The sequence below is a fragment of the Thyridium curvatum genome (assembly GCF_004353045.1).
Source record: "Thyridium curvatum strain D216 chromosome Unknown NODE_30_length_408869_cov_84.441474, whole genome shotgun sequence".
Taxonomy (NCBI): Eukaryota; Fungi; Ascomycota; class Sordariomycetes; order Thyridiales; family Thyridiaceae; genus Thyridium; species Thyridium curvatum.
The window spans coordinates 162,450-189,011 of record NW_022156785.1 but is presented as its reverse complement, the minus strand read 5'-3'; the positions used below and the strand labels follow the sequence as shown (position 1 = coordinate 189,011).

General features: G+C 53.0%; 6 protein-coding genes across 6 annotated transcripts; 3 read left to right on the top strand and 3 right to left on the bottom strand.

Moving 5' to 3' along the window:
• Positions 1 to 7,478: 7,478 nt before the first annotated feature.
• E0L32_005636 (uncharacterized protein) lies at positions 7,479 to 9,863 on the bottom strand (the record flags this gene model as incomplete). Its single annotated transcript, XM_031140179.1, has 3 exons — positions 7,479 to 9,220; positions 9,292 to 9,774; positions 9,824 to 9,863. 3 exons carry the CDS (start codon positions 9,861 to 9,863, stop codon positions 7,479 to 7,481), a joined length of 2,265 nt encoding a protein of 754 aa, XP_030995647.1.
• A 666-nt stretch (positions 9,864 to 10,529) lies between these two features.
• Positions 10,530 to 12,580, top strand: E0L32_005635 (uncharacterized protein; the record flags this gene model as incomplete). The annotated part of the gene is made up of 3 exons (XM_031140178.1): positions 10,530 to 10,751; positions 10,842 to 10,890; positions 10,950 to 12,580. 3 exons carry the CDS (start codon positions 10,530 to 10,532, stop codon positions 12,578 to 12,580), a joined length of 1,902 nt encoding a protein of 633 aa, XP_030995646.1.
• Positions 12,581 to 13,202: 622 nt separating this feature from the next.
• On the top strand, positions 13,203 to 14,150 carry E0L32_005634 (uncharacterized protein; the record flags this gene model as incomplete). Its single annotated transcript, XM_031140177.1, has 1 exon — positions 13,203 to 14,150. One exon carries the CDS (start codon positions 13,203 to 13,205, stop codon positions 14,148 to 14,150), a length of 948 nt encoding a protein of 315 aa, XP_030995645.1.
• A 4,381-nt stretch (positions 14,151 to 18,531) lies between these two features.
• E0L32_005633 (uncharacterized protein) lies at positions 18,532 to 20,168 on the top strand (the record flags this gene model as incomplete). The annotated part of the gene is made up of 2 exons (XM_031140176.1): positions 18,532 to 18,841; positions 18,949 to 20,168. The coding sequence occupies 2 exons, from the start codon at positions 18,532 to 18,534 to the stop codon at positions 20,166 to 20,168; spliced, it is 1,530 nt and encodes a 509-aa protein (XP_030995644.1).
• Positions 20,169 to 20,816: 648 nt separating this feature from the next.
• On the bottom strand, positions 20,817 to 21,947 carry E0L32_005632 (uncharacterized protein; the record flags this gene model as incomplete). The annotated part of the gene is made up of 1 exon (XM_031140175.1): positions 20,817 to 21,947. One exon carries the CDS (start codon positions 21,945 to 21,947, stop codon positions 20,817 to 20,819), a length of 1,131 nt encoding a protein of 376 aa, XP_030995643.1.
• Positions 21,948 to 22,959: 1,012 nt separating this feature from the next.
• Positions 22,960 to 25,437, bottom strand: E0L32_005631 (uncharacterized protein; the record flags this gene model as incomplete). The annotated part of the gene is made up of 4 exons (XM_031140174.1): positions 22,960 to 24,392; positions 24,455 to 24,634; positions 24,688 to 25,160; positions 25,244 to 25,437. 4 exons carry the CDS (start codon positions 25,435 to 25,437, stop codon positions 22,960 to 22,962), a joined length of 2,280 nt encoding a protein of 759 aa, XP_030995642.1.
• Between the last annotated feature and the right edge of the window lie 1,125 nt (positions 25,438 to 26,562).

The following is a 26,562-nucleotide window of genomic DNA, read 5'->3' as shown; positions in this document are numbered from 1 at the left end:
GCCGTGCCAGCCTTTTCCCTCTCTGCAGGTACTTTACGAAAAAAAACACTGATATTGGCAAGCAAACACGCATAGCTTTGACGGAATCACACATGAGTGCATCCGATGCCTTGCATGCCGCTCGCTCCCTTCTCAGCGCAGGCTTGGGAGTGGGGGAAAAAAAAGCCTTGATCGCCGCCAAGCCGTTGCCGATTTGGCAAATGCCCCGATGCCTGCGCTGGTGAGCTCATTAAAACATTCCTGAGCCCTTCGGTGGCACAACCCAATCCGGACGCTACTGAGACCTCCTGCTGATCACCACCGGCTATGAAATTGCGCAGGAAAACGGGGATGGATCCTCTGGAACTTTTCTGGAGTCTCTGGAGCTTTTCTGGATCAGCACCACCGTCACACTGGGGTCCCATTGAGGCCGTTTGCTGTGACGGAGCTGTGCCGACCCTGCGACCCGGGGGATCCAAGTACAATACCTAAGTTGTCCTCCACACGGTTATCTCCCAGTACTTGTAAGATGAAATGAAGAGAGATTTGCACATGGGTCGTGATGTTCCAATTGAAACCCCCGAAAATCGAAATATCTAGGTACCTATGATTGGACGAAAGCGGCTGCCGCCGTCTCTTAGAATAGGTAGAACCAAATTGAAAGGTTGCATCCGTCTCAAACTCTCCCAACGACACTTGCGCTATCACTCCTTTCGGCAGTGCCCAGACCTCCATGTCTCTTGAAAGTAATCGCGCAAGTACGTACGTACGTACCTATCAACACCATGACACAACGACATCGAGATCAGAAATCAGATCAATGGAGATCAGCGCAGGGAACGGGTTTTCGGGAGGTGGAGCACGCGTCTGTCTTCATGGAGGGTTGGACGAGGCCGATGACAGGACAGGTCTTGTCAGCCAGTCCCTCAACATCATGCACCTACCTACCCACTGAAGGAGACAGGTAGTTATTCAAGTATTTCTTCTGCCCGGTATTGGCAGCAGCCGGGCAACTGGACAACTGGGCTTGCTACCTACCTTGCGTACCGAGTATGTCAGAGATCTGTCAGATGGTCGGTACCACAGATCCCCCAAGCTCACAGGCGCCACTGGCCTGATCTTCACCGCCGCCGAAAGTGCGTACAGCAGTAGCCGCATTAGACACACCCACACTCCATCCTCGCGTTTGCGAGACCCGGCGAGGCGTGCTTCTGACCAAAGTGCAGTTGCTCGGCCAGCTCATCTGCAATGCAGGCTCAGTGCCGAGGACCAATTGTCAACATGTCTAGTTATCCTCGGATAACTCTAACGACCTCACATTCCTCCCACGCTCACCCCTCCAGAGGGGTGATGAACCTTGGACTTGGGAACTCCAAAGGCAAGGATGTTTGCTTCACTACCCTGGTCGTGATGATCGAAACGACCCAAGTGGGGGAAGGAATGAGCGGTGCGGGAGACCGACTGTCGTAGCGAGCCTAGCGCCATCCTACCAAATCGAGCCTCGAGGCCAGCCACAGGGCTCGAGGGAAGGAATACTGAACCCTCCTGCAGCGGCGGAAAGGATTCCTGGCTGTTGATCTTTGTTCCGCTCCGAGTTGAGGGCAGCATGCCAATGGTGTCGGTGCTGTCTGTGAGAAGATGCAGCTGGCCTTCTGGCCTCTGTCCGCCAGTGCCCTCCAGATGCCGCGGGAACGATAACTAGTGCTCGGCCGGAGAGGATCGGTTATGCAACTCGGCAAGCCTGATCACTCCTTACTTTATGTAGGTAATGCACCTTCTGCAATACGACACTGTTGTATCCATTGCTAACGCTCGAAAATACAGGCGACAGGGCGGTAAACGAGCTTAGGTACCACCTGTCTGGGATGCGGGCACCGCAAACAAGCAGAAATGGCCCCCCAGAGGAAAGACATGCTGCTCCAATCACGGGCAGCGAAACCCCCATGTCATCCCAACGGACCCAGTCACCGGGGTGCCATGCATGTGTGGCCCTGTGATCTCCGGCTTTGACGCCGATCACCAGGCACCCCCCTTGACCCCAGGTCCCACGCCCACAGCGCTCTCCCTACCCACCGCACCGGCCTACCTAACAGTACGGAGTACGTACTCGTGTACATGTACGCTCCGTGGAGACCAGCCAACGACAAACAGGCTCCGCTCCAGTCCTGGACTCCTGGGTCTCATCTCGCGTGGAAATGGAAAGGCTTCCAAAAGCCAGAACCCCACGCGCACCGAGCCGGCCATTTTCCTAATGCAGCATGGTGTGCGGCCTTTCCTCTCTCGGTGCGAAGCGCTCTCAAACCTTGTACAGGCACCACCACACAATATGCTTGTACTTACTCGCCGGGCTGTTTAGTTACAACAACTACTCCGTAATACTCACGAAAGCCTGCCCTCCCAGCGTCTCGCCGAGCAGCCTCGGCCTAGCTCATTGCGACAACGTTAGGAAGAGAGTGGTCTTCTCAGCTGCATATCCTCTGCTGCTGGGACCAGCCTACGTACCATCGGCACAGTGGGCCGACAGCGCTGGCTGCCAACGGTTCCCAACGACCAACCGTAGCACTAAAAGGCCTGCAAAGATCTAGACCCTGCAACCAGGCTCCCGATTCTCTGCGAACCCAAGGCTTTGCTGTGGCTGTGACTTCTTGACGCCTTTCAAAAGCCCCCTGGTGAATAGCCGTATTTGCATTGGCTATTGTGGCGAGTGTCCCGGCCACCTTCATCCCCCAAGCCCAGGCCGGAACACACAAGGCCAGCAGGACTGCCCATCTTTCAAGCTTCCTCGGGATCGGTTCATTCGTTTGGCGGACTTGGCAAGATTCAGCCGGGAGCACGTTTGTCAGAAGCCTCGTTATAGACCGCTTGCAATGACTGTATCTGACCTTGGGACATGCCAATAGGACCGCTTCCAAGAACTTGGTGTCCACTCCGCCACAGATCTCACAAAATTCTGTTATTCAGGAAAAGGATTGGTCTTGAAGCTTTGCAAGCGAGCATAGCCGGCGTTGGTCTATGGTAACATCGTCCTTCGGCCTCCCCTTACAATGGTTTCTTCCTCAGAGACTGGGCCCAAGTGGCTGGATCTAGCCCGGTCCTCGCCTCTGAGCACATCCCTCTTACGAAATCCAACCCAAAGAATTTCTTGCCTTTTGCCTTGGCACAGGACTGCCATCGAGTCAACGGGAGCAGAAGTGCTCGCGCCTTGTAAATCTATTCCCCTTGGATCCTGCTTGCATGGCCGAGGGCCGGCTCCGCACCTACGCACGTACGGAAGTCCGGCACCACATATCGAAGTCGGAATAATGCCGCCTTTTCATCCTCACTAGGGGCAGCTGTGCCACTGGAAGCAATGGACACTTGCCAATGCGGAGGATGCAGCTATCTAGTTGTCCTGGCCCAGTAACAGATGTACCCTGGTAGCAAGCCAGTCGTTGGCCGCGCGATCCACGAGGGATGAGATGTGAAGGGAGCTCTGCATTCCTCACTTTGTTTCAGACATCAATATTACAACTTGAGTCAACGCCGTTGGATCTCACATCCAGGCTGTATCCATGGACCGCAGGAATGGGTTATCCCAGTCATTGTAGCTCCTGTCCAGCATTGTGTTGAGCACTCTCATCCATCGATGCTCGAGGCGAGACTAACGAACCCGCTGACCTAGTCGAATGCACACTTCTAGAGTTGTTTTTGCGAAGCCTTTAGCTCGCCGATGGTCTCTCCTGGTGTGTAGAAGAGTGGCGAATCGACCAATACTGTGTGGGATCGTGGTCTTGATAGAGCAACCCCTGCAAGAGCTCTTCCCTTACTTCTTCTACCCGGAGACGTGCACCAGAGCAAGACGGTTCTTGACGGCATTCCATGATATATGATATATGACAGGTACACACAGTTGCCATAGAAGTGTCCGAGATACTTATTCTTTGGCTAAATGTCTCGTTCCGCAGTAGGAGGAGGTTTTGCCTACCGGCTGCGTGCTGGCAGACCCGGCAAGCAAGGTCTAGCCACGCACACCACGCCTAAAGCAAGATGCAGACAATAGTTCGAGCTGGGTCGAAGATCACAGAGTCACATTCCGGCTTGAAGAGGGCGGCTGTTTGAAACGGGCGACGAGTGTTTGTGGACCTGTCTTGGTCGTGATGGTTTAGGAACCATGACCGTCGGTGACACTCGAAACTCCTCGCACTGCATCGGCGTCGACTGCTCTCACTCGTCCACCGTATCGACCGGGTCTTAGCAGTGGCGGCACACCTTGCAATGGCGAGTACTCACGGGCTGTACGTGGCTCCGGTAGTGTTGAGCATCGCAGGTCCCGGGTTTTCTGTTGTATGATACACACACCACGGCGGCTGAGAGACATGCAGGCAATGCTCTTTTCAGCTGGACATGTCAGGAGGTCGCCGGGTTACTTGCTACAGTAAGATCGCCATGAGTGGGCAGGAATCAACATGCGTACCGACAGCGAGGCGTCTCTGCTGTGCGACTGGGAAGAGGAACCTGAACCGATCGAATCTCCTAGACGATGGACAAAGACACACCAGACAGCGCTGGCCTGTTCCCTGAACATTCGCTTTTACTTTGCCAAGCGAGTTGTAAGGTCCAAAGGCCCAAGTGATCTGGCTATGCCATGTAGCCACTGCTCCGCGACAGCATCAATAACAGTCAAGTACACATGCTGAATGGATTGCTCGTGAGGCCGTTTCCTCGCCCATCGCCGTGTCCTCCGTAAGCAACATTTGCCTAGGTAAGGTACCTCTTTGAAGCTTTCCTGCGAAAGTACTTCCTCGCTCCCCACAATCATCCTCGGGACGACATACAAGGGAAACAAGGCGTCGCCGCCTCCAGGGTCTGGCGGAACGGGGTCGTTGCGAGAAAAAGAAAGAAAAGAAAAACATTGCTTCTTTCCATCGACCGATGGGACCATATCCGCTCTGCTGCTGTTTTTTCGCGCTCGGCTCCATGCAAGAGCTCCCTGCTTGGCGCTCACGTTCGACGCTCCAGAGACAGTTCAACGGCGCTTTTGTGTTACATCTCGTTGCTTTTTGTTCTTTGTTATCGTTCCGACTCCGCTCCCTTTCGATTAAGGACTGCCCGTACGTGCCATCGGCGCCATGGTAGCTTGTCAAACTTAGCCTTGTTCACCCTAGCCTGACATGTCCTGCCAGGGAAGCTTGGGCCACAGGACGGTCTCGCCGTGGAACTAACGTTTCGAAGCTTGGGGGGAGGAGGTTGAGAAAAAGCAATTCTTTCCTGGTTACAGTACACACAATGCCTTTGTGTGGCTTTCCACCACCTCTTTTTCCCATTCCCAACGGCTCCGCGTCGATCTTGGAGGAATAGCGGTTTGCGGCGCGGACCTCGACCCGTTTCCGCTCCTCCTTCTGCCTCAACTACTCCCACCCCTCTCTGTCTTTTCTTGCTTTTTAACCTCTTGCTCTTTGGTCCAGTGTAGTTACATAGTTATGTAAGCTATGTAAGCTACGTTAGTACGTAGATACCCTAGGCTACCCTCCCCGATCCCGCTGCCAGGTCCGGCACGGCTTGCCATTTTTTTCTTCTTTCTCTTGGATCTCCGCTACCAAGCCCAGACTCAAACTTCCGACCCTCGATCCCGCGCTAGGCTTGCACCGATGTACACGAATGTGGCAGCCAGGTGGGCAAGATCCCTCACCTCCTCCACCCTGTGGCGTTTTGTCTTGCAGCAACGAGGCTTGTGCGAGACGAGAGCATACCACCCTCCCAAGTGAGTGAACTTGTACAAGTAGCTCCAAGCAACCACGCACCCGGGGCGAGCAGCGCCGTCGTCGAGACCCTCTTGCCCAGGATCGCGGTCATTGCTCGGCTCGACTGATCGTACCACAGACTGGGTACTCGTAACTGCAGGCAAAGACACACATCCGGGTCACCCAAGCGCCTCAGCAGGAGAGGGGGGAACAAACAAACCTGCATCTTCTTATCCGTACTTCCTCCATGCAAAAAACCAAACCAAGTAAAGCTAATCCAGCACACCACAAGAGAATGGCCCCCCCACCCTCCTTCAACTCCCCCCAGCAGCAGCTACCTAACTTTGCTGTTAGCACCTGCTTTCCAATGCTCACGTCATTTGTGACAAGAGAGCAAGGAAGGACGAAGGGAGCCCCATGCCACGGAAGCGGGCCGGGAGCTGCATTGCGTCAACAGTTGAGTTGAGTTGCGATGGGCGATCCCAGCCCCTCCTCCTCCTCCTCCTCCTCCTCCATCAGACGGCGCCGCCTTTGCAGGGAAGGACGGTGTGATACCTACCTACAACAGGCCGAAACGGAATGCATGACTCGCTCCTGTTCACCCCTCTAGCAAGGACCACACACACACACACACAACACACATGCACTAGGCGAGGGAAGGACTGTCGGTCAGAGGTCGGTCCTGTCCTGAGCAGACAAGGGCGGGCGGCGGGTCAGGTTTGGGAAGGCGGCCGCATGTGTGTGCAAGTCGAACCGAAGGCCCGGGACGGCCCTCGCTTTCCCACGCGCGCTGAGTGATGCTTAAGCTTAGTTGCTCAAGGGAGGGAGGGGAGACGGGCCACGGCTTCAACTACCTGGGTATCGGGAGGCCGGGCTCTGGGACCCTGCCTACGGGCTTTTCCTCCCTTGCATAGGCCAGGAATCTGGGTTGGAGGGGGGGGGGGGGTTGTCTCTTTGTAGGGTCCATCAGTAGTATTGTTTTGGCATGAGTGACTTTTTGTTGCTTCCTTGCTTCGTGTCATCCTCCGGAAAGCGTGCGTGTTGAGCTCGAAGCCGGGAATAAACATGCACGTCTGCAGAGGTAAGGGGGTAAGGTGGCATGCGCCGTCCGAAACAATACTGCAATAGCAACCCTTTGTTATAGGTCTGTCTCTCTCAGTCACTTCCTGCAGGCAGAAAAAACTAGTTGGTCAAGATTCAATATTGCCAGCATCTTATTCGGGCCAGTAAGCCCATGTGCATATTCCTGATGAGCTCTAAAGCAAAAGTACAAAGTAGACCAGCACACTCGACGTCTCCTGTTATGCCACGGCGACAGAGCAACAAAGCAAAAATAGGTAAGTAGTGAGAGGGGGAAATCATCCTTGACCACATACCAACGCCTCAGACATCTGAAAGAAAAGACAGTGAAAAGCTGGCACGAGTGCCATTCTAAAAAGCCAGGCGAAACGCCATCAACGCCAACCGCCATGTCTCACTTTCCGAACCCCCTTCCACGCCCCTCTCATTATGTGCAATTCCCACGTGCGTGAGAATGGCGTGTCCTTTCCGTTTCGCCATTGCTCCTTTCTCGCCCATCATCATCATGATCCTCCCGGATGACAAAGAAAAAGTGCAATATGCAGAATTGCAGAAAAAAGAGTGAAAAGACATGTACGCTTGTGTGTGTGATGTGTGATGATTGGTGAGTAGTTGTCCAACGGTCTAAGCGGTGGCCCTGTAGCATCGCGTGAAAAGCACAAAGGACTGAGGATATATAATTACAACCAGAGGTGCAGCTCAGAACCTGCCCACGGGCTTGCGGCGAACAAGAAAGGGGCTGGGCATCTCGTCGATCTCGGGATCCCAGACAGCAGCGGGCTCAGAGAAGGCACTCCCGTGGTTAGCCAGGCCGGCGTGCTCACGGACGCCTCTCTTGGGGCTGACGTTGTTACCCTCAGCTCCCAAGACGGCGCTCAGGGGTCGGCCGCCGGCACGAGCTTGCTGCAGCTCGACGAGGGTGCGTCCGCGAACGCCGGGCTTCTGCTTGCTCACCAGACCGGGCGCAAGCTCGTTCTCCTTCTTAGTGTTGGAAGTCTTGCGCGCCGAGCTCTGGGGCTGCGTGGCGCCGCCGTCGCTGGAGGAACCACTGCCGCTGTTCAGGTTCGCCACAGACGGGATCTTGCTCAGCCGACGGCTGGGCGAGGTGCCTCGCTCACCAGAGCCGCCAGCGGCCAAGTGCAGCTTGCGAGGGCCGTCAAGTGTAGGCACTGCACTTGTTGTCTTGGAGGGTGCCGGGAGTGTCGGCGCCTGTGTCTTGAGTCTGTTGATCGGCGCCGACTTTTGGGAAAGCAGGGCCGGCCTTGTCTTGGACGTGAAGGGATTCTTGTTGGACTTGATCATGCGCGTCGGCGAGGGGATGATTACTTCGTCATCAGACTCGGAGTCGGAGGGGATGTCTGGAGTATCCCGTGCCGAGTTCCACTTAGGATCATCCGTGGCGGACGCCGGGATGGAAAAGATGTTTCCGCTATGGGTCATTGGTGCTTTGGTGGTGGCGGTTCGTCGAGGAGACAGCGAAAGCGAGGCAATCGCAACGGGCGAAGGGGATCCCATCTCGACATCCATGGGAGTGCCCACGAACATAGTCTGGGCTCGCGCGAATGGCGTGCGACTGCTCTTCTTCACCTTGTCGTTCGACATATCAGGGGAGTCAATGGACAACTCAGTGATGTCAGTTGTTGAGGGGAACTCGCCGTCCGCGCTATCGGCAGTGCTGATGGCCCCGACAGAACCGGCGCCGACAGATGAATGAGGGTAGTCTGACTTGGCGACCGAAGAGGAAAGGTCGTGAGACTCGCCGGCCGTGTCGAAAGTCACAGTCTTCTTTTGAGACTGAAGCTCGGCTTCCACCCTGGCCTGCACCTCGTGCTCAAATCTGCTGCGGAGTACTTCCAGCTCTTCATTGGCGCGCCTGTCGATCTCGAGCCGTGCCTTCACCTCCCATTCGCGTCTTAGCGATGCGTCGATCTCTTGTCTGATCAATGCCTTGTCGGAATCGATGCTTGATGTCTTGAGCTCATACTCCCGGATCCGACGGTTGAGCTGCTCCTCCTTGGTCTTGAGCACCTTGCTCAGTTCAACCACCTCCTTCTCTTTCCTCATCAACCGCACTACCGGTAGATTGAGGAGCGTCGCAGTATCAGGTCGCCGATCGGGATTGACCCGGAGGCAGTCCTTGATGACAGCGAAGAGCTCTGCCGAATAGACGGTCGGAAGGGCTGCGATCCTGCCCTCCTTGATCTTCTGCACAAGCTGATAGTGCGTCTTGGCGTTGAAAGGCGGCTCGCGTGTGCAGAGCTCGTAGATGATACACCCTAATGACCATATGTCGGACTTCAAGGTGTACTTCTCCGCTGCACATATCTCGGGAGACATGTAGAATGGCGTGCCCACATAAGTCGAGGCAAAGTCATGGGACTGAATCATCTTAGACAGCCCAAAGTCACCGAGCTTAACCGAGTTGTCCTCCCCGAGGAAGACTACGGTGTTGTCAGTGCCCCAAGAACTCATTTGCCCTCGTTGAAGCTCGCGCGCAGGGGTACTGGCTTACCGTTTTCCGGCTTGAGATCGCGATGCAGGATGGTCATGCAACCAGTCGGCACCTTGGGCTTGGCGGCTGGGCCCAGCCCGAGAACATTCTTTCCAACCTCTGGCGGATCCAGTCCGTAGTGGCACCGGTACAATGCCGTGACCAGCTGGGAAAATATACTCCAGACGAATGATTCTTCGGCATACTGGTTCTTGGTCGACAGATCCCTGATAACTCGGCCCAAATCGCCATTTCCACAATACTCCATGTAGAGATGGAGATCCTGTGACGCCTTGAGGTGCTCTCGGTGGTAGTAGGCCACGATGTTTTGATGGTTGAGGGTGGACAGGATCTGGAATTCGGCGTGGAGCTGCTCTCTCTCCTTTTGCGACATCTTGAGATAGCTGATCTCCTTTCGACACATGACCAGTCCGTCGGTGCGCCTTCGGACCTTGCGAATGACTCCGAAGGAGCCATGGCCTGTTGGGAGGGAGACTGTTAGCTCTGCACAGGGTAGTAAACATCATTGCACTCTGGAAGGACAAGGCCTTACCGATCTTCTCCAAGACCTCATATTTGTCGCTCTCTGACATCTTGAATGGCGAGTCAGGAGAGCTGCTGTTAGAGGAAGCGATAGAAGCCCATAAGACGCCGAAGTGGCTGCAATCAGAGCTCGAGATGTTCCTGCTGTGGTTAGTATTGATGCTTTGCTGGTTGGTGTTTTTGGCGATGCGTCAAGCAAGCAGCGGCGTTTCAATGTTACTTAGCACATATGGTGGAATACCCATGTCGATGGACACTATTTACAGGGCCCCGGTCTGCTGCCACAGCAACGAGGGCCAAAAGTGGTGTGGGTCGGACCGTTTGGGTTATCGGACGGGGGACTGGCGCTAGGCGGTTATCTCCACGTGAGGACCGGTGAGAACCGCATTGACCACTGGACAGGACATGCAGGTGTACATGTAAGGCCGCTAACAACCCGTTATCGATAAAACTCGGTTCTTAACGCCGAACCAAAAATGACGACAAGAGCAGTCAGTCCTCTGAAGTAGGTGCGCTTCGTCTAAATAATAATAGACTCCACTGTACGTTTGTCATTGCCAGCAGCATCTAGACTACACCACATTTGATTCCCGCCACCATACTCTGTCGCTTCGCTTATGCGCTTTTCCTTCGCCTTGCTTTTCTCTCATGGCATGGATAGAGATTTATAGACCTATTCCGTTTGTTTGCAAATCATCGGGTTAGAGCAGTTCAGAATGGTGTTGAAAAAGTACGAGCTTGAGGCCAAATTAAAGGACGAAAACCAGCTCATCCAGAGCGGCGTGCTGCGGGAAGAGAACCCTCTCGATCTCTCAGACGAATTCAAGAAATTCCTGGAAGCATGCCGGAGAGGAGATCTGAGGACTTGTCAGGAGTTGATCTCCCTCGGTGTCAACATAAACGGCAAAGACAAGTTTGACTATACCCCGCTTATCGTGGTGAGTTACAGTTCCTGTCTCCTCATCCCCCGGACGCACAGCGGCGGACCTGCATTCGAGATGGATGATTTTCTAACTATGTCACGATAGGCAAGCTTGTGCGGGCATTTTGAGCTTGTACAACTTCTTTTGGAGTCAGGTTTGTCCACCTTCGTCCTGACAATGTTCATGGTGCTTGTGGTTCTAACCCCGGTGAAGGCGCTCTCGCCGAGAGGAATACGTTCCAGGGGGAGCGTTGCATCTACAATGCCCTCAACGACAAGATACGGAACTTACTGCTTCAGTATGACTACTCCAAATCGACGGATCCACTGCAGCCTTGGGCTTCACATATCACTGCCCTCCTCACCCGGACCACGCCAAAAACCGCAGACATCACATTGACCACGAATACCGGCTCTTTTGACCTTCATAAGTTCTATCTGTCATCGCGGACGCCTTACTTTCAGAAGAAGCTTTCCAGCGCCCCAGAGACGGATAACTGGCACCTCTCGCACTCGGTGCCGGTTGAATCTTTTCAAGCCGTGCTAAGATATCTCTATCTGGCCGACCTCCCGAGGGAACTGGTCGATGCCGCCAGCGATGTCACAGAGGAGGATGTGTTCAAAGGCATCGACAAGATCAGCAGGCAGCTGGAGGTTGAGAAGCTGTGGGATGCCTTCTTGTCGGGAGATCGCCGTCTAGCCCGGCAGCGCTTTCAAGACGAAGTGCAAAGAGCACAGTCACAGGTGGAGGACTTCTTCCGCAACAACGTGCTGAAACACAAAATGGTCGTCGAGAAGTCAAAGGTCAGTGAGGTCAAATGGCCGTACGACAACTCCATCTTTGCAGACTGCCTTCTCTACGCAGACGAGTACGAGGAGGAGGAGGAAGAGGAAGGGGAAGGGGAGGATAATGAGACCGGGGTCAACCGATCGAGAGCAAACAGCATCCCTGTCGGCCCCGGTGGCGAGGTCACTACTACGAACGGCGTTTCAAGACCAAGCCTATCTGTGATCTACCCCGTCCATCGAGCGATGCTCATCAGAAGCCCATATTTCGAGACGATGTTCTCGAGCGAATTCCGGGAAGCTCAACGATCAGAACATTTGCACGTTATCAAGCTGGACTGCACACCGGAGGTTCTTGAAGTTGTCTTGACTTTTCTTTACACAGAGAAGGCCGACTGTCCCCTCGAGTTCGGTCTGGAGCTCCTCTATACGGCCGACATGCTCCTTCTAGACAAGTTGAAGAACAAGGCCGCCCTCACCATCAGCACACTTGGGAGCGGCAATAGCAATATGCTGGTGGATCGCACACACACCGAAGGAGAAACGGAGACGGAAGCGATCAACGTGTACGATGTAATCCACGCTGCCTGGGACTTGCGAGTACAGAGGCTGGAAGAATTTGCCGCGCGCTACATCGCCTACCGGTTGGAAGATTACATCGACGACGAGGACTTTGCGGAATTGATCCGGGAGAGTGCGTCGCGGCTGCAAAGCCGGCAGGAGACTGACACCATCGAGCTGCTCGACGATATTCGGTACTACCTCTCCGAGAGATTCCGTTTGCGTTTCGAAGATGCCGGTCTGGACGACATGCTGGATGAGGAGGGCGAGATCAGTGCTGGAACGGCCGAGGCTCTCGCGGCCCAGGTGGCTGCCAATAGTGAAGAGGGTAAGAGCCTAGAAGACACAGGACCGCCAGCTGTAGATGGGATCAACGGCGTTGTGAGAACACTGGACGGAGAGGCGGCCGAGGATGAATTCGAATCGGATGCTCTGAACTACCAGATACTCCTGAGAAAGATTGATGTCATGCTAGACCGCCTGCAGTTAGACGCCTAAAGGCCAGACAAGACCCTGGCCCGAGGGGGAGTGTCATCAATTGGCCTGATACAGATCAACTCAATTAATTTTGTTGCAAGGAATGGCTTTTCGACATGGCTCACCAACAGGCTCATAATGTTTCATGCTGCGAGTGGGAAGGAGACCCTCTGTTGGAAGACAGAGTGGACAATTGAACAGACCACGCCATAGAATATCGAAATTGCAATATAGATGAGCGTGCACCGCAAGCCTAGGTACCTCTCTCTAGGTGTTACGGAGATATTTGCAGCCTGGACTGAGTATCCATGGCTTTTCCCTCGGTGGTCCCTGAAAATGGGCGGCCAATTGAGAGGAGGAGTGGTGGCGCGGGGTAGAACCGGGTGCCATGATAAACATTTTCTTATCGATAATTGGAGTCTGGTGGGAGGTTCTCTCCACAGACTTTTACGTATGATTCACTCTTTCTAGCGGGCTACTCGAGGGCAAAAAGTCTCGCAACGATTATAGACTTTTAGAACCGGGTTTCTTCTTTGTACAAGCGAAGAAGCTTACTTGTGACTGGCGACCTGACGATCCTGAGTCGTCTTTCGGGGCCAATTGCGCAGAAAAGGCATTGAAGACGCAGCAAAATACACCCGCCATGGCATCGCAACAAGCCCTCACCAAGCTGGAGCTTTCGGGCCTCCGCAAGATCGCCTCGGGCAAGGTGCGCGACCTCTTCGACGTCGATGACAAGACAGTGCTCTTTGTCGCCACCGACCGCACCTCGGCCTACGACGTCGTCCTCGAGAACGGGGTTCCCGGCAAGGGAGTCATCCTCAACCTCCTCTCGGCGCACTGGTTCGGCGTGCTCACCAAGGCGATCCCGGACCTGCGAACCCACCTCGTCTCCCTGTCGCCCCCGGCCGGCGTCCTGACGCCGGAAGAGGCAGAGCTCGTGCGCCACCGCAGCATGCGCGTCCGGCGCCTCGAGGTCTTCCCGCTCGAGGCGATCGTGCGCGGGTACATCGCCGGGTCCGCCTGGAACGAGTACCGCGCGCACGGCACGGCGCACGGCCTGCAGCTGCCCGCCGGGCTGCGGCAGTGCGACCGCCTGCCGACGCCCCTCTACACGCCGTCGACCAAGGCGCCGGCCGGCCAGCACGACGAGAACATCAGCCCCGCGCGCGCGGCCGAGATCGTCGGCGAGCGCTACGCCGCCCGCATCGAGGAGCTCGCGCTGGCCGTCTACGGCGCGGCGGCCGCGTACGCGGCCGAGAGGGGCATCATCATCGCCGACACCAAGTTCGAGTTCGGCCTGGACAAGGAGACGGACGAGGTGGTGCTGATCGACGAGGTGCTGACGCCCGACTCGTCGCGCTTCTGGCCGGCGGACAAGTACGAGCCCGGCCGCGACCAGGAGAGCTTCGACAAGCAGTTCATCCGCAACTGGCTGACCCGGGAGGGCCTCAAGGGCAAGGAGGGCGTCTCCATGCCCGACGAGATCAGGACCGCCACGTCGGAGCGATACCAGGAGGTCTTCAAGCTGCTTACGGGCAAGACGGTTGAGGAAACTATCAAGGAGAGGGAAGCGAGCGGAGAGGCCTGAGAGTGTGCCTAGAAAAGACTTGGATTGGGGCAGGGTAATTAGGGTTGTGTTTGCTTAGAAGATCTCTTGACCGGCCGGCCTACTGGACTTCAATCTGTCCGGGGCTGCATCCGCTATGTATTGGGAGGCGATGAGGAATTGCCTATGGCTGATCCATACCGGGTCTTCTTGTTGAGAAAGGTGTGCTAGAATTGTTTGCAACTACTTGAGCTCGCATAAACAGGGTCTAGGGAGAGTAGACAAGAAACAACTGCATATAGAGGAGACGAAGAACTGGACCCTGAAGTGTTGCCCATAAATATCATCTGTCGGCTCAAGAGGGTGTGTTCTCGGTTGTCAAACAGACAAGGAATCGACCCTGGTGAGCATGCGATAGATCACTGGGAACGCTGCGATCGTGCTGAAGGCGCTATGACTGAGGACTCTGCTGAGCTCTCCTATGTGGTGCCTTAATTTATAGGCCTAGCTTAGCGCTAGCGTACTAAATCCTCTCTGCTCTATTGGTGTGTACCTATAATCTGTCTGTTATATATGCTCTGTCTAATACTTTAAAAGTAGTACTCTTACTTAATGTATTGTAATATAGGTGTATCTTACTTAAAAGGTAGGTAGGTAGTAGGTAGTAGGTAGGTATGGTATATATATAGAAAAAGCTTGGTTTCACCTATTAAGGAAGGGAGGGGATAATTTCTATTAGATTGAATATACTAATAGCTTAAGTATAAAATAATAAAAAAAAAAAAAAATTCCCTATCCTAAGAGTTAAACTTAGAGCTATGCCCTCTAAAGGGTATTAGTATTTATTCTTTATACTATAGACTTTAGAATTACTAGTTAGTATATTAAATATAATATTACTACTATATTAGATAGAGCTGATTAGAGGAAGATTAATATATTTAGAATTAAATACTATACTCTCTTTCTGCTTGCTTTTTACTATTAGAATAAGAATAAAGTATATATTATATCTTATAATCTATTATAGGATAGTGTTTACTTACTTAACCACTCTTATAGTTAATTTAAGTAGAGTATATATTTAAATAACAGAAGTATCTAATATTTAATATAATAATAGAGTAGGATCTATATCTATACTTATAGAAGCTTGAAAGCTCTATGCTTAGATCTAGATATATAGAAGCTAGTAGATTTTATAGTTCTTATATAATCTATCTAGCTTAGTCTAATTAGGTATTTATTATATAGATCACTTCTATAGAATCCTAAGATCACTAGATACCTATTTAAGTAGTTTGCTAATTAGTATCTAATATACTTTAAAGTCTATATAAGGTATAGATAGTAGATAGTCTAGAAGACTAAGAAGTGCTATAACCTATATGTTATATCTATCTAATATCTAAGAAAGTTTTTTCTTCTTTTACTAAATATATTATTACTTTTTCTAATCTATAGTAAAGATGATCTAGTTCTTATTTTAGGGAAAACTTTAATACTACTAAGATAGTATTTCTTTTCTTCTTCTATTCTATCTCTATAGTACTTACTTAATCCTCTTATAGGTTTCTCTTATTTATATTAATATACTATATTAGTATTATAAACTATCTCTTATATAAGTTCTATCTATATTATAATATCTAAGAACTAAAATAAGTAAATACTTTTAGCTAATACTAAGATTTATAGTATCAGTACTTTTAATAAACTACTGCCTAAAGAAATCCTACCTATCTTCTTAAGATTAAAATAATATACTAAGTTGTCTTAAGGTGCTTTTATAGCTAAATACTTCTTTATATTATTTATATATAATAGGCAAACTATAATAGTAGATCCTACTTCTTAGAGCTGTCTTTAATATTAGATAGGCTACTAATATATATACCCTATCCTATATCTCTTTACTACTATTATTATACTATATATTATCTATAGCCTTAAGCTATTAAGCTACCTTAAGCTATTAAGTTAGGATGTCTATAACTATAAGAATAATATCTATTATCTTATAGAGACTTAAATCTACTTAGGTATAAGTCTATTATCACTATCTAAAGACTAGAGATTATTAGATATCTTAAGTTATTAGTTATTATTAAGAAGATTTATACTATCTTTAACTCTAGCTTAGAATTTAAACTTTAGCTCTAGATTAAAATGTTTAAATTCTATCACTATTAAGAAGATTAAGTATTAATATAGCTATATTAAGATAGGTACCTCACTAAATACTTTATAGATTTCTATACATTTAACAGCAGCTCCTTTTATTATAGTACTTATACTTTTCTAGTTACTAGATTATTATTTTATTCCTTCCTCTAGAATAATGCTCTTATCTTAAGTATAAAGCCTATACCATTCTTAATAGAGCTCTTACTTTCTAATAACCCCTATAATTCCTCTTCTAGTTTAAGAGGATAATATCTAGCTGTTAGTGTCTTTATATAAAGGTACTAGAGGGCTCTAGTTTTAAGTTCTAGAGAGAGGAGCACTTCTTTTCTTACTATTTCTAATATTCAATCTAAGGTAAGATGCTATATATATATAATAGCACTTATCTTCTAGTATATTTTTAAGATTAATAGGTAGCTTCCTTCTTATATAGTATCCTTTTTATTATCTTAATAATATTCTTATAAGTTATCTATATATTATAGGCTCTTTAATACTATAGGCCTATATAATTATAATCACCAGCTTAATTACCAGCCTTAATATTAACTTATCAAGCTATAACTATAAGTACAATATAATTACTACTATCTTTATCATCTAAAGCATTATCTAAAATATTATCTAGCCACTCTCTTAATAATAGATAATCATTACTTATAGCTAGAAGATATATATACTTTAAGGAGGCTTTAGTTTAAAGTTTATCTTCTATAGACCTTTAATAAGTCTAATCTATATAGTCTAATCAGCAGCTTAGCTCTTAATGCCCCTATCACTCTATCCAGTCTGATAGTAATAGCACCATATATTAAATCTTCTAATATTCCTCTACACCCAATATATATATCATTCCTCATCTCTAATAAATATCTAGATCGATTACCTTTATCAGAGTCTAGTAGTTCTGACGGTCACTAGCTCTAAGAGCTCTAGCGGTAGCACTTAAGGACGCTCACAGTCTTTTTCGTGATGGCTGTCTTTGTGGTAAAACTTTTTCAAATTTCACATCAATATATTGCAATTCATCACACTTGTGCTGACAGATGCGATTTTGCTCTTAAAAAAAATCATCTTCTGGCTGTCACTCAGACAAAAGGTTGATCCCTATGAACAGCATAGAGCCACGAGAAGTGTGTAGCTTCTGAGTAAGGGGTAGCTAAAAGCTTGCGAAGTGCAGGGGTCTGAACTATATGAAGACCGTTTGGACTGTCGATGGAGAAATGTCCATAAACTTGTGGTTGAGAACATATGGAGTACGGTGGCCAACCAAAAGACAAAGCTGATGGATGGTGAGCGATCTGGCGTGTGAACACTGGGCTCGTTTCTTGGCAGTCGATCCCCTGCGGCCTGCGGGCTGACCCAGCCCAGCTGAGGCGGGCCATGCCCCATGCGGCCTAACGGCTTACTATTGTGGCAAGCAAAGGCAGACTCGCACCCCGGCTGACAGCTGTTTCCTCAACTTTGATTACCTGACGCTTTTGTCGTCCCAGAATCGGGGACGCAGGTACCAAAATACCAAAAGGAAACCAACGGCCACATGGTAATAAAACATGCATGTCTCGGTAAGCAACGGGCGAGCGAACGACGTTTGCGCATCATTGAAGGGCAAAAGCTAGGCAGCTCAGCCACTATTACGGTCCCTCTGGCCTGACACATCCGTTGCATGGATGCAGGTGTGCCCGTGAACAAAGGCCGCAAGGCCGTTAGCCTTCAATGGTTTAGCCAAGCGTACGCGCGGCGCTTGATGCATGGCGCTGGAGTCGTGCGTGCACTTCTTTGGCGATCCATCCACACGGGCTCTTAGTTCTCGCGCATGGTGAGAATCCTGTCAGAGCCGGCGCCCCCCCCGTACACCTTTCGAGCTAGTTGGGCATCCGGCTGCCGCTGTTTTGCTCTCGGTGCATTTCTCTCCTGTGCTCTCATCGTGAACCGCTTCCCTCTCCGACTGCCAAGGTCTCGGCGGAGTGTGCCATGCTTCTCGGCACTCGTAAGACTTGAGCTGTGATCCACCCATTCAACAAGACCGAGATTCCCTCCCCATAAATCCGGCTACAACGGGGAGGTCAGCTCCAACCGGAAAAGGGAAAGGGGGGCCCAAGTTCATATTAATTGAACAACCGCATCGAGGGCATTTAAGCTTAAGGTGTCCCGGATCCCCGGTCGTGCGTGCCCTGGATCCTTACCTTTTGCTGCTGCTGCCCCGCGGTCCTTCTTGCGCATCTTCTGCACACAGATGAAGATCGCGTCAATACCGCTGCTCGCCTCCGTGGCGGCGGCCGAGGTGCTGCAGCTGGGCATCAACAAGATCGCCCCGGGGCACCACACCTCGCGGCTGGCGCGGCGGGCGACGTACATCGAGAACCTCGCCAACAACATCACCGGCGGCGGCTACTATGCCGACGTCTCTGTCGGCAGCCCGCCGCAGCCCCAGCGGATGGTCTTGGACACGGGCAGTAGCGATATCTGGGTCGTCGCCTACAATGCCGATCTCTGCACGAGCCAGAGGATGCAGGAGTATTATGGCGACACCTGCAGCGATGTTTGTGAGTGATTTGACGTGGGACAATGCTTCCCCCCATGTCCCTACCCGCGACAGAATGCGCGCGCGGCAGAGAAGACTGACAGCCGCTGTGCGACGGGCGATGTCTAGTCACACCGAGCAAGAGTTCGTCTTTCGAGCTGGTAGACCGGCGCGCCTTCAGCATCAAGTACCTCGACGGCACCGCGTCGACGGGCGACTACATCACCGACGACTTTTCCATTGCCAACACGACCATCAAGTCCCTGCAGATGGGCTACGCCACCAAGGTCGTGCGCGGCACGGGCATCCTGGGCATCGGCTTCAGCAACCATGTCGCGGCGGCTACTCCCTATCCCAACATCATGGACGAGCTGGTGAAGCAGAACATCATCCCGACCAAGGCGTACAGCCTGTATCTCAACGACCGCCGCTCCCCAGAGGGCTCCATCCTCTTCGGCGGCATCGATACCGAGAAGTTCATCGGCAACCTCGAAGTCGTGCCCATCATCAAGGACATCAGCTCGGGCAAGATCAGCAGTTTCACCGTCGACCTGGAGGGCATCACCGTCGCGTACCCCAACGGCTCAAAGGCGGACATCAAGATGCCCGCCGCCGAGATGCCGACCCTGCTCGACTCCGGCACCACGCTGTCCTACTTGCCGCAGGCCATGGCCGAAGACCTCTTCGAGGACCTGGGCGCCGTCACGGACTTCAAGACCACCGGCCTGACCTTCATCCCCTGCGACTACCTGGGCGCCAACAGCAGGCCCAAGTCGGACCCGCAGACGCTGACCATCTCCTTCACCTTTGGCAACAAGACCATCCGCGTGCCCGTGCAGGAGATGGTGCTCGACGTCTTCGCCGACTACGACGGGCCCGTGCCCATCAAGCTGCCCTTCGACAACGCCTGCCTCTTCGGCATCCAGTCCCTCGGCGGCTTCTCCGGCCAGTCCAACGGCATCGCCAGCGCCGACTTCCTGCTGCTCGGCGACACCTTCCTGCGCAGCGCCTACGTCGTCTACGACCTCACCCACCAGCAGATCGGCCTCGCGCAGGCCAACCTCAACTCGACGGCCTCCAAGATCGTCGAGCTCAGGGCCGAGGACAAGAGCATCCCGAGCCTCACGGGCGTGCCCGCGCAGCAGCAGCAGGCCTCGCCCACGGCCTCCAAGACCGCGGGCACCACCACCGACAAGGGCGGCAACGTCGTCACCGTGACCGCCTCCCCTTCGCCCTCGCCGTCCAACGTGGCGGGCCGCTCCGGTCGCGCGCCGGGAAGCGACAGCCTCGTCATCATGGCGGCCGCCGGCGCGTTCGCCGTACTGGGCGGGGCGCTGATGGTGCTGTGATCTTTATCTCCCTTCTCTGACCACCCCTTTCCCTCCTTCGCACATACATACACGGCGTGAGGGTACATACACACACACACACATACACACACATTGTCGAAATTTCTTGTACATTTTCGCGGCGCCTTCCACACATATGGTCTTGTGCTGCTATGTCTACAAATTTAGCATTGGCGGCTGTACCTACTGGTTTCCAAATAGACTCGGGCCCATCTATCAGAGGTGGTCTTTTCTTGGTCAGATAAACGCATTGGATGTACCTAACCTAACCTATCTAGAATCACTTACCGTGGTTTTGTACCGAAATTTAGATGTTTATTGAGCGCGGTCGAATCGGACAGCCTTCAATGTTAATACAAGTCATCAATCTTGAAAAGAGATATCCCGCTTAGAGACCAAGTCCAGATGTCATGACACTGGGATGAATGTCGACTAGAAAACTCCATGCAAGGCACGTCAGCGATGTATCGCTCATTATGGCGTCTTTTAGATGTACCACTTCAACTTTGCCATGCTCGATAGTCGCCGTACAGAGCAATGCGACCTAGCCAAACCACGCGATGGATATATACTATGTGTTTTGGAAGGAATTGCAGTTTGCAGAGAATCGAAAGACTGGGATCAAAGACTTCTTACTTCTGCCTCCCGCTAACACCAGCAGTAGTAGTAGTTGTCTTCCCACACCGTCGCACTCGTGTCCTTGCCCCCCTTCCACCGAAAGCATGGGATCGATCCGTCTAGCCTCTCGTCGAAGATCACCTTGACCGACCCTTCCATGGCGTTACCTACGCCCTTCGCGCCGAGCGTAAACGCCTCGTCCGGGTTCCACAGGAGGACCTTTGGCAGGTCCCAGGCCGCCGCCTCGGCCACGGCCGCCTGGAGCAGCGCCGCGACGTCCTCGACCCGCCGCTCCTCCGACTCGGGCCTCGTCGTGACGATGCGCTGGACCTTGAGCTTCTTCTCCCGGAAGTCGTGGTCCCAGATCGCCCAGCTCCTGCCGTCCTCGGTGGCGGCGCCCCGCCGCTCGATGGCCCTGGAGAACATGGCGCGCGCCATGAACTCCTCGCGCGCAAAGTGCCAGGCGACCTGGCTCCAGGTCGGGCTGAAGGCGATGTGCGTCTTGCCGTCGTCGGGCAGGCCCGCCAGCCGCTCCTTGAGGTCGGCCACGTCCCTCTCGCAGAGCGCCGGCAGCTCGTCCTTGGACAGGTAGCGGGTCTTCTGCTGCTGCTGCTGCTGCTGCTGCTGCTGCACCACGCCGCGCGCCGCCTCCTCCCTGTCCAGGATCTCGAGCGTCGCCTGGTCCGAGGGGAAGACGTCCCAGCCGAGCTGGGCGTAGTACACCTTGCCGATGTCGCTGTAGAGCGCGCTGCCCTCGCTGTCGAGGTCCATGGCCTCCTGCAGCCGGCGCAGCATGAGGCTGGCCATGCCCAGGCGGCGGTACTCCGGGTTCGTGTAGACGCTGGCGATGGCGTAGGCCGACACCTGGTAGACCTCGCCCGGCAGGCCGGCGCGGCGCACGAGCAGCGTCTTGCGCGTGCTCTCGCACCCGGCGACGATCTCGTCGGGCCGGTCGCGCGGGAAGACGACCCAGTAGCGGCAGCCGCCGCCCGCGGCCAGGTCCTGGCGCGACAGGTGCGCCTCGCGGTCGACGTACTCGGCGATGGACATGGGCTTGGCCCACGACGCGCCGTTGAGCTCCCACGCGAGCTTCTGCTGCCGCGGCGTCGCCTCGGCGAAGACGATGTCCGCGGGCGTGATCGACGGGTGCCGTTCTGCCATGGTGGCCTTGTAAGATCTGGTGGGGCTGGCTCTGTCTGATGTTTCGCAGCGGAAGCCTGAAGGCGCGTGCGTCCTTGGGAGCCTTTTTTATATCTGCTCCCGATCTTTTGCCTCAGGCTCGTTCATCGACTGCCCTGCCCAGCTCGCAGAAAATGAGAGTTAAAGTGACGTGCAGTCTGTGAAGACGACTGCGGGAGGGCTTAATAAGGCGGCGAGAGCCGACACCGGCCCCTGCAATATCAACACGTCTTGAGTAAACAATTTTGAAGTTAATCAATCCAAAAAGCTAGCGAGATGGCAGACCGCAAGGCAGTCTTGAGGAGAGGCTCGAGCAGTGTTAAATATCGCATCCAAAAAGGTGCATGGACAACCGCCATCCTGCAAGCGGCAGCTCGCAACCTGGGGGGTGGTCGTGTTGGAGTGGGGTGGGTTGGGCAAGCAAGTTCCAAGGTTGGGTGGCTGAATGAGATAGCGATTGTTAGTGCTTGCATGACGTACGTGTGGGCGCTCCATCATCAGCCATCTCAGTGCCGGTCTCGCTGGGCCGCCTCGAGGTTGAACAATCCAAGCAGCGAGTAGCGCCCAAAGCGCACTTTTCCCGGCGCACCGTTGTCTCAGCTGAATGCACGTCACTGCACTCCGCCTCGCTCTCGGGATGCACGATGGACGACGGTCAACCCGCCATGCCACCGCCTCGTGGACGAGTTAAAAGGACAAACAACATCGATTCTCTCCTAAGAAGGCACCTGAAAGCTTACCCGCCTTATTCTCCCTCCTATCAAAGCAGGCGTCATATGCTACTGGCCCTATGAGAACACTGGGACTTGGTGATACTAAGTAGAATGCAGAAGATCTGTAGGAAGAGTACAAACACGACAAGACCCAGAGCTATGCGTTTACTCCATGATATCATGCCTTCATTAAACAAGCGCTAAAATCCCGACCTTGACGCCTCATGTCCGCTCGCTAATAGCAGCTCAAGATATGAGCTGTTCCCAGGTCAACAGCTGCTTCAGACCAGTGTATCCTCTTTGATAGCATCAACAACATCCGCAAATCCAACCTCGATGGAAGCCACGATGCCATCAACGATGGGATCCCTCTGATCCAAAAACGTTCTCTTCCACCGCCCGTTCCAGCCAAATTGTTTCTTCTGCAGGTCCTGCACGAAACTCCTGGCCTCCCGCTCCGTCTCGGGCGGATCTTCCAGGTACGCATCTAGAGTCTGGCCAATCAGCTGCTTGATGGGAGCACTGAACATCTTGTACGTCCCGGGCCTGATCGCCTCTTGGATGTGCTCCCACATCTCCTCACGCTGTGCGTCTTCCAAGGGCTCGGATTTGCCGTTGCGGAGGGCAGCTGTGACTTCCCTCTGCTCCTCTTCGGTAAGCCTGCTCGCAATCACCTGCTTCGCTTTCTGCTCGATGCGGCCCCGAACATCATCGGGCAGGTGGATCTCGAGAAGGTTCAGGTGCCGCTGGATCTGCTCTCGCATATTGTTGAATGCCCTCTTGTTCTTGACCCATTTCGAGATGCTCGAGTTCCAGAGCGCTGCGTCCTCTTCTTCGCAGTCTCTGCTGGCCGCCAGCTCCTCGGCACGGCTCTTTATCTCCTCGGCGACCTGGTTGGCCGCGATGCCGATGACTGCGTACCTGACCTCGCGCCACAGCGCCTCCCAGAGGACGAGCTGGACAGTCTCGGACAGGTGCTCGTGGACGTTGAGCTCGAGGAGCACGACGTGGTGCAAGGCATCCGAGGTGGTAAGCGAGGGATGCACGTCGTACTTCTCGTCAATGTCGACGCAATCCTCCGTCTTGGCGAAATTCTCATCCCAGGGGTGGATGAGGATGACGTTGATCGGAGGACCGTCCCACTTCTGGCAGAGGTCCACGAACCTCTGTACGATGTCAAACTCCTCGGCCCCCACGGAGCCGATGGAGATGTACACCATCAGGCCGCCGAGCGAGCGGACGAGATGCAAGAACAACGACCAGAGCTTGGGGAGGGAGGCGTTGGCGGCGGCAAACGACTTCATGGTGAGCCCCGTCGACGAGAGGGCCTGCGGCCTCTGCTGGAGCATCTGGAACAAGATCGACGCTATGGCAGACTGTGCCGTCATCCCGCGCGCCCACAGGAGGAAAGTCGACACGACGTGCGGGCTCTCTGCTCTTGCTTGCGCCACCCACTGCAGGCACGTAGCCGCGTCGGGTGCGTCGCACTCGGCCTGCACGATGGTCGTCTCGTGCGAGAACCTCGAAGGCACGTACTGCTGCTCGATGCTGAGCCAGTATGCCCAGGCCGGCGAGGAGGTCAGCTTGAAGGTCGTGGCCAATTCTTCATGGTAGTTGGCCTCGATTTCGAACCCGTGGAACAAGGTCTTCTTGATCTCCAGGAACAGCGGTGTGACCTGGCCCTCATGGATGTCCTTGAGTGCAGTTTCAAAATCTGGCCAAAGTGTCAGGCAAGTTTGTCTTGGATGAAGAGGAGCAATGGGCCCCACGACTCACGGTTTCGGCGAAGATATGAGTCGACGCGGTGTTGGGCCAGGCTCTTGTGCTGGACGAGTTGCATCACCAAGGCACCCGCACGGGCGTCGTCTTCGATGCATTGCTGCAGCCGCTTTATCCTCTCGACTAGTCTGCCAAACTGGAGGGCAAAGGGCTTGGAAAACGCGGTAAAGTACCTCCCTGTGTTGCGAATTAGCAAGTGTGCCTCTCGACAGAGAATGAAAATTACGTACTCAAGGTCTTTTTTGAGAGATATACGACGATCTCTCCGAGAAACTCGACTATGGCAGCATAGAGCTCGGAAACCAGCTCCAGCATCCGGCCTGTTGGGAAGATATGACGGTAGAGCTCAATCCGGGCCAGGTTCAACCCGATCTCTACGATCATGTCTGTGAACCGAAAGAGCATCTCATGATGACTCTTGGAAGCCACCAGTCCCACCTTGAGCCCACCCCAAATCAAGTTTGTGTAGAACGATCCCGCCTGGGATATCACATCTAGACACCCAGCATAGTGGTCAATGATTTCGACAAACCTGGACAGCTTCCGCTTGTCCAGAACATTCGCCTGCTCGCGTTGTACTGCGACCGCAGTCTTGTGCAGCTCGGCAAGTGTCGACGACGGCGACAAGATGCTGTCGACTTCTTCCTTCTTGAGTGTTTGTTTCAGCTTCGCGACAGTGTCGTTGTAAGCCCCGACGGCGGTCCTGGGGGTTTGTGGGGTTAGTGTCTGATGCCAAGAAAGCCATCCATGTGGTTCCAAGTCTGGGGTATAAAAGGTTATTCGCACTTGATATACTTGTCCGACTTCTCCTTCTCAGACTCCAAAGCCGGTTCAGAGAACCTGCGCACGATCTCCTCTCTGGCATTCCAGCTGTTTGTGCGCGATCCGACAGTTGTCGGAGAATCCGGGAAGGGAAAAGGTGTGCGCCACACGAGAGCGCTGCCAGACGACGAGGACGGTGTGATCAGCGTCTGCACCATCTTGCCCAGGATCGTTATGTCTCCCGATCAGTTGTGATCATGCAAGTCGGCGGTGGATGCATGCTCGCACTAGCTCTCTGGCGTTGAGCGCTCGCGCGCGTCGAGGTTTGGTACCGACCGAGCGGTGCGCCGGGAGCAACGGGAGTTGTTTATTGCACGATGCCAAGTGAACAGTAGATACGCAGAAGAGACCAAGGACATTACAAGGCAGGTCTCCGAAACTAGAGGCGTCTCTTGTTGTTATCTAGAGAAACGTAGGCCCTGAGAGTGTAGGTCCAGTAACGGAGGAAGACGACAGTGAGGGAAGTGACACGACAAGGCTACAGCGTATAATCACCACAGAGCATCGTAGCTGTGCGGGAGCTCACAGGGAGGTAGGATGAGAAGGGAACCCCCTCAAGCAGGACGAGCAGGGCATCGGGGTCAAAACCCGACAGGCCGTCCGAAGAGAAAAAGCGACGGGACAGATAAGAGAGGTAACAACCCTTTTCGCGTGCTCTCTCAGTCTAGACCTGGTCGGCCATTTCCAGATTGGCTTTAGCCCAACTTGCATTATCAATACAAAAGACAACGACTTTCAGCTCGTGGAACCAAATCGTCGCAATCCCTGTCGACTCTCCGTTTGAGGTCCAATCATGTAAGCGGGGACTTTGGCTGCGCTAGATATCCGACAGGGGGGCGGGTGATGCGGAATGTGCGGCTTGACCCTTGCCGTCCGCCATAGAGTTGTTCAGTTCATGGTGGATTGGCTTTTTGATTCTTATGCCCTCCGTGACCCACTTATTTGCCGTTTGTCTTCCGTTATCTCCTTCGTCAAACGTAATGCAAGATAGAGCGTTTTACCGTACAAAGCGAGGTGTTTTCTTAGTTTGATCACACCTAGAGCTGTCCTCAACCATCGCGTTTCGGCTCGCCACTCTGTTAGTGACCCCAATATTTTCTGTGAGAACGCTCTTCTGTCGCTGTTATCAATTGTTTCGTTCTTCGGTGCCTTGGCCGCTCCTTGATTTCTATGTCTGAATTTATTTGCAGCTATTTCTTCGAGTTGTTGCGCAGTGTCCCGAACCTTGGTTCTGGGCTTCACCATCCGGCTGCTTGATAAGCCACAAAGCTACAACGCCACAG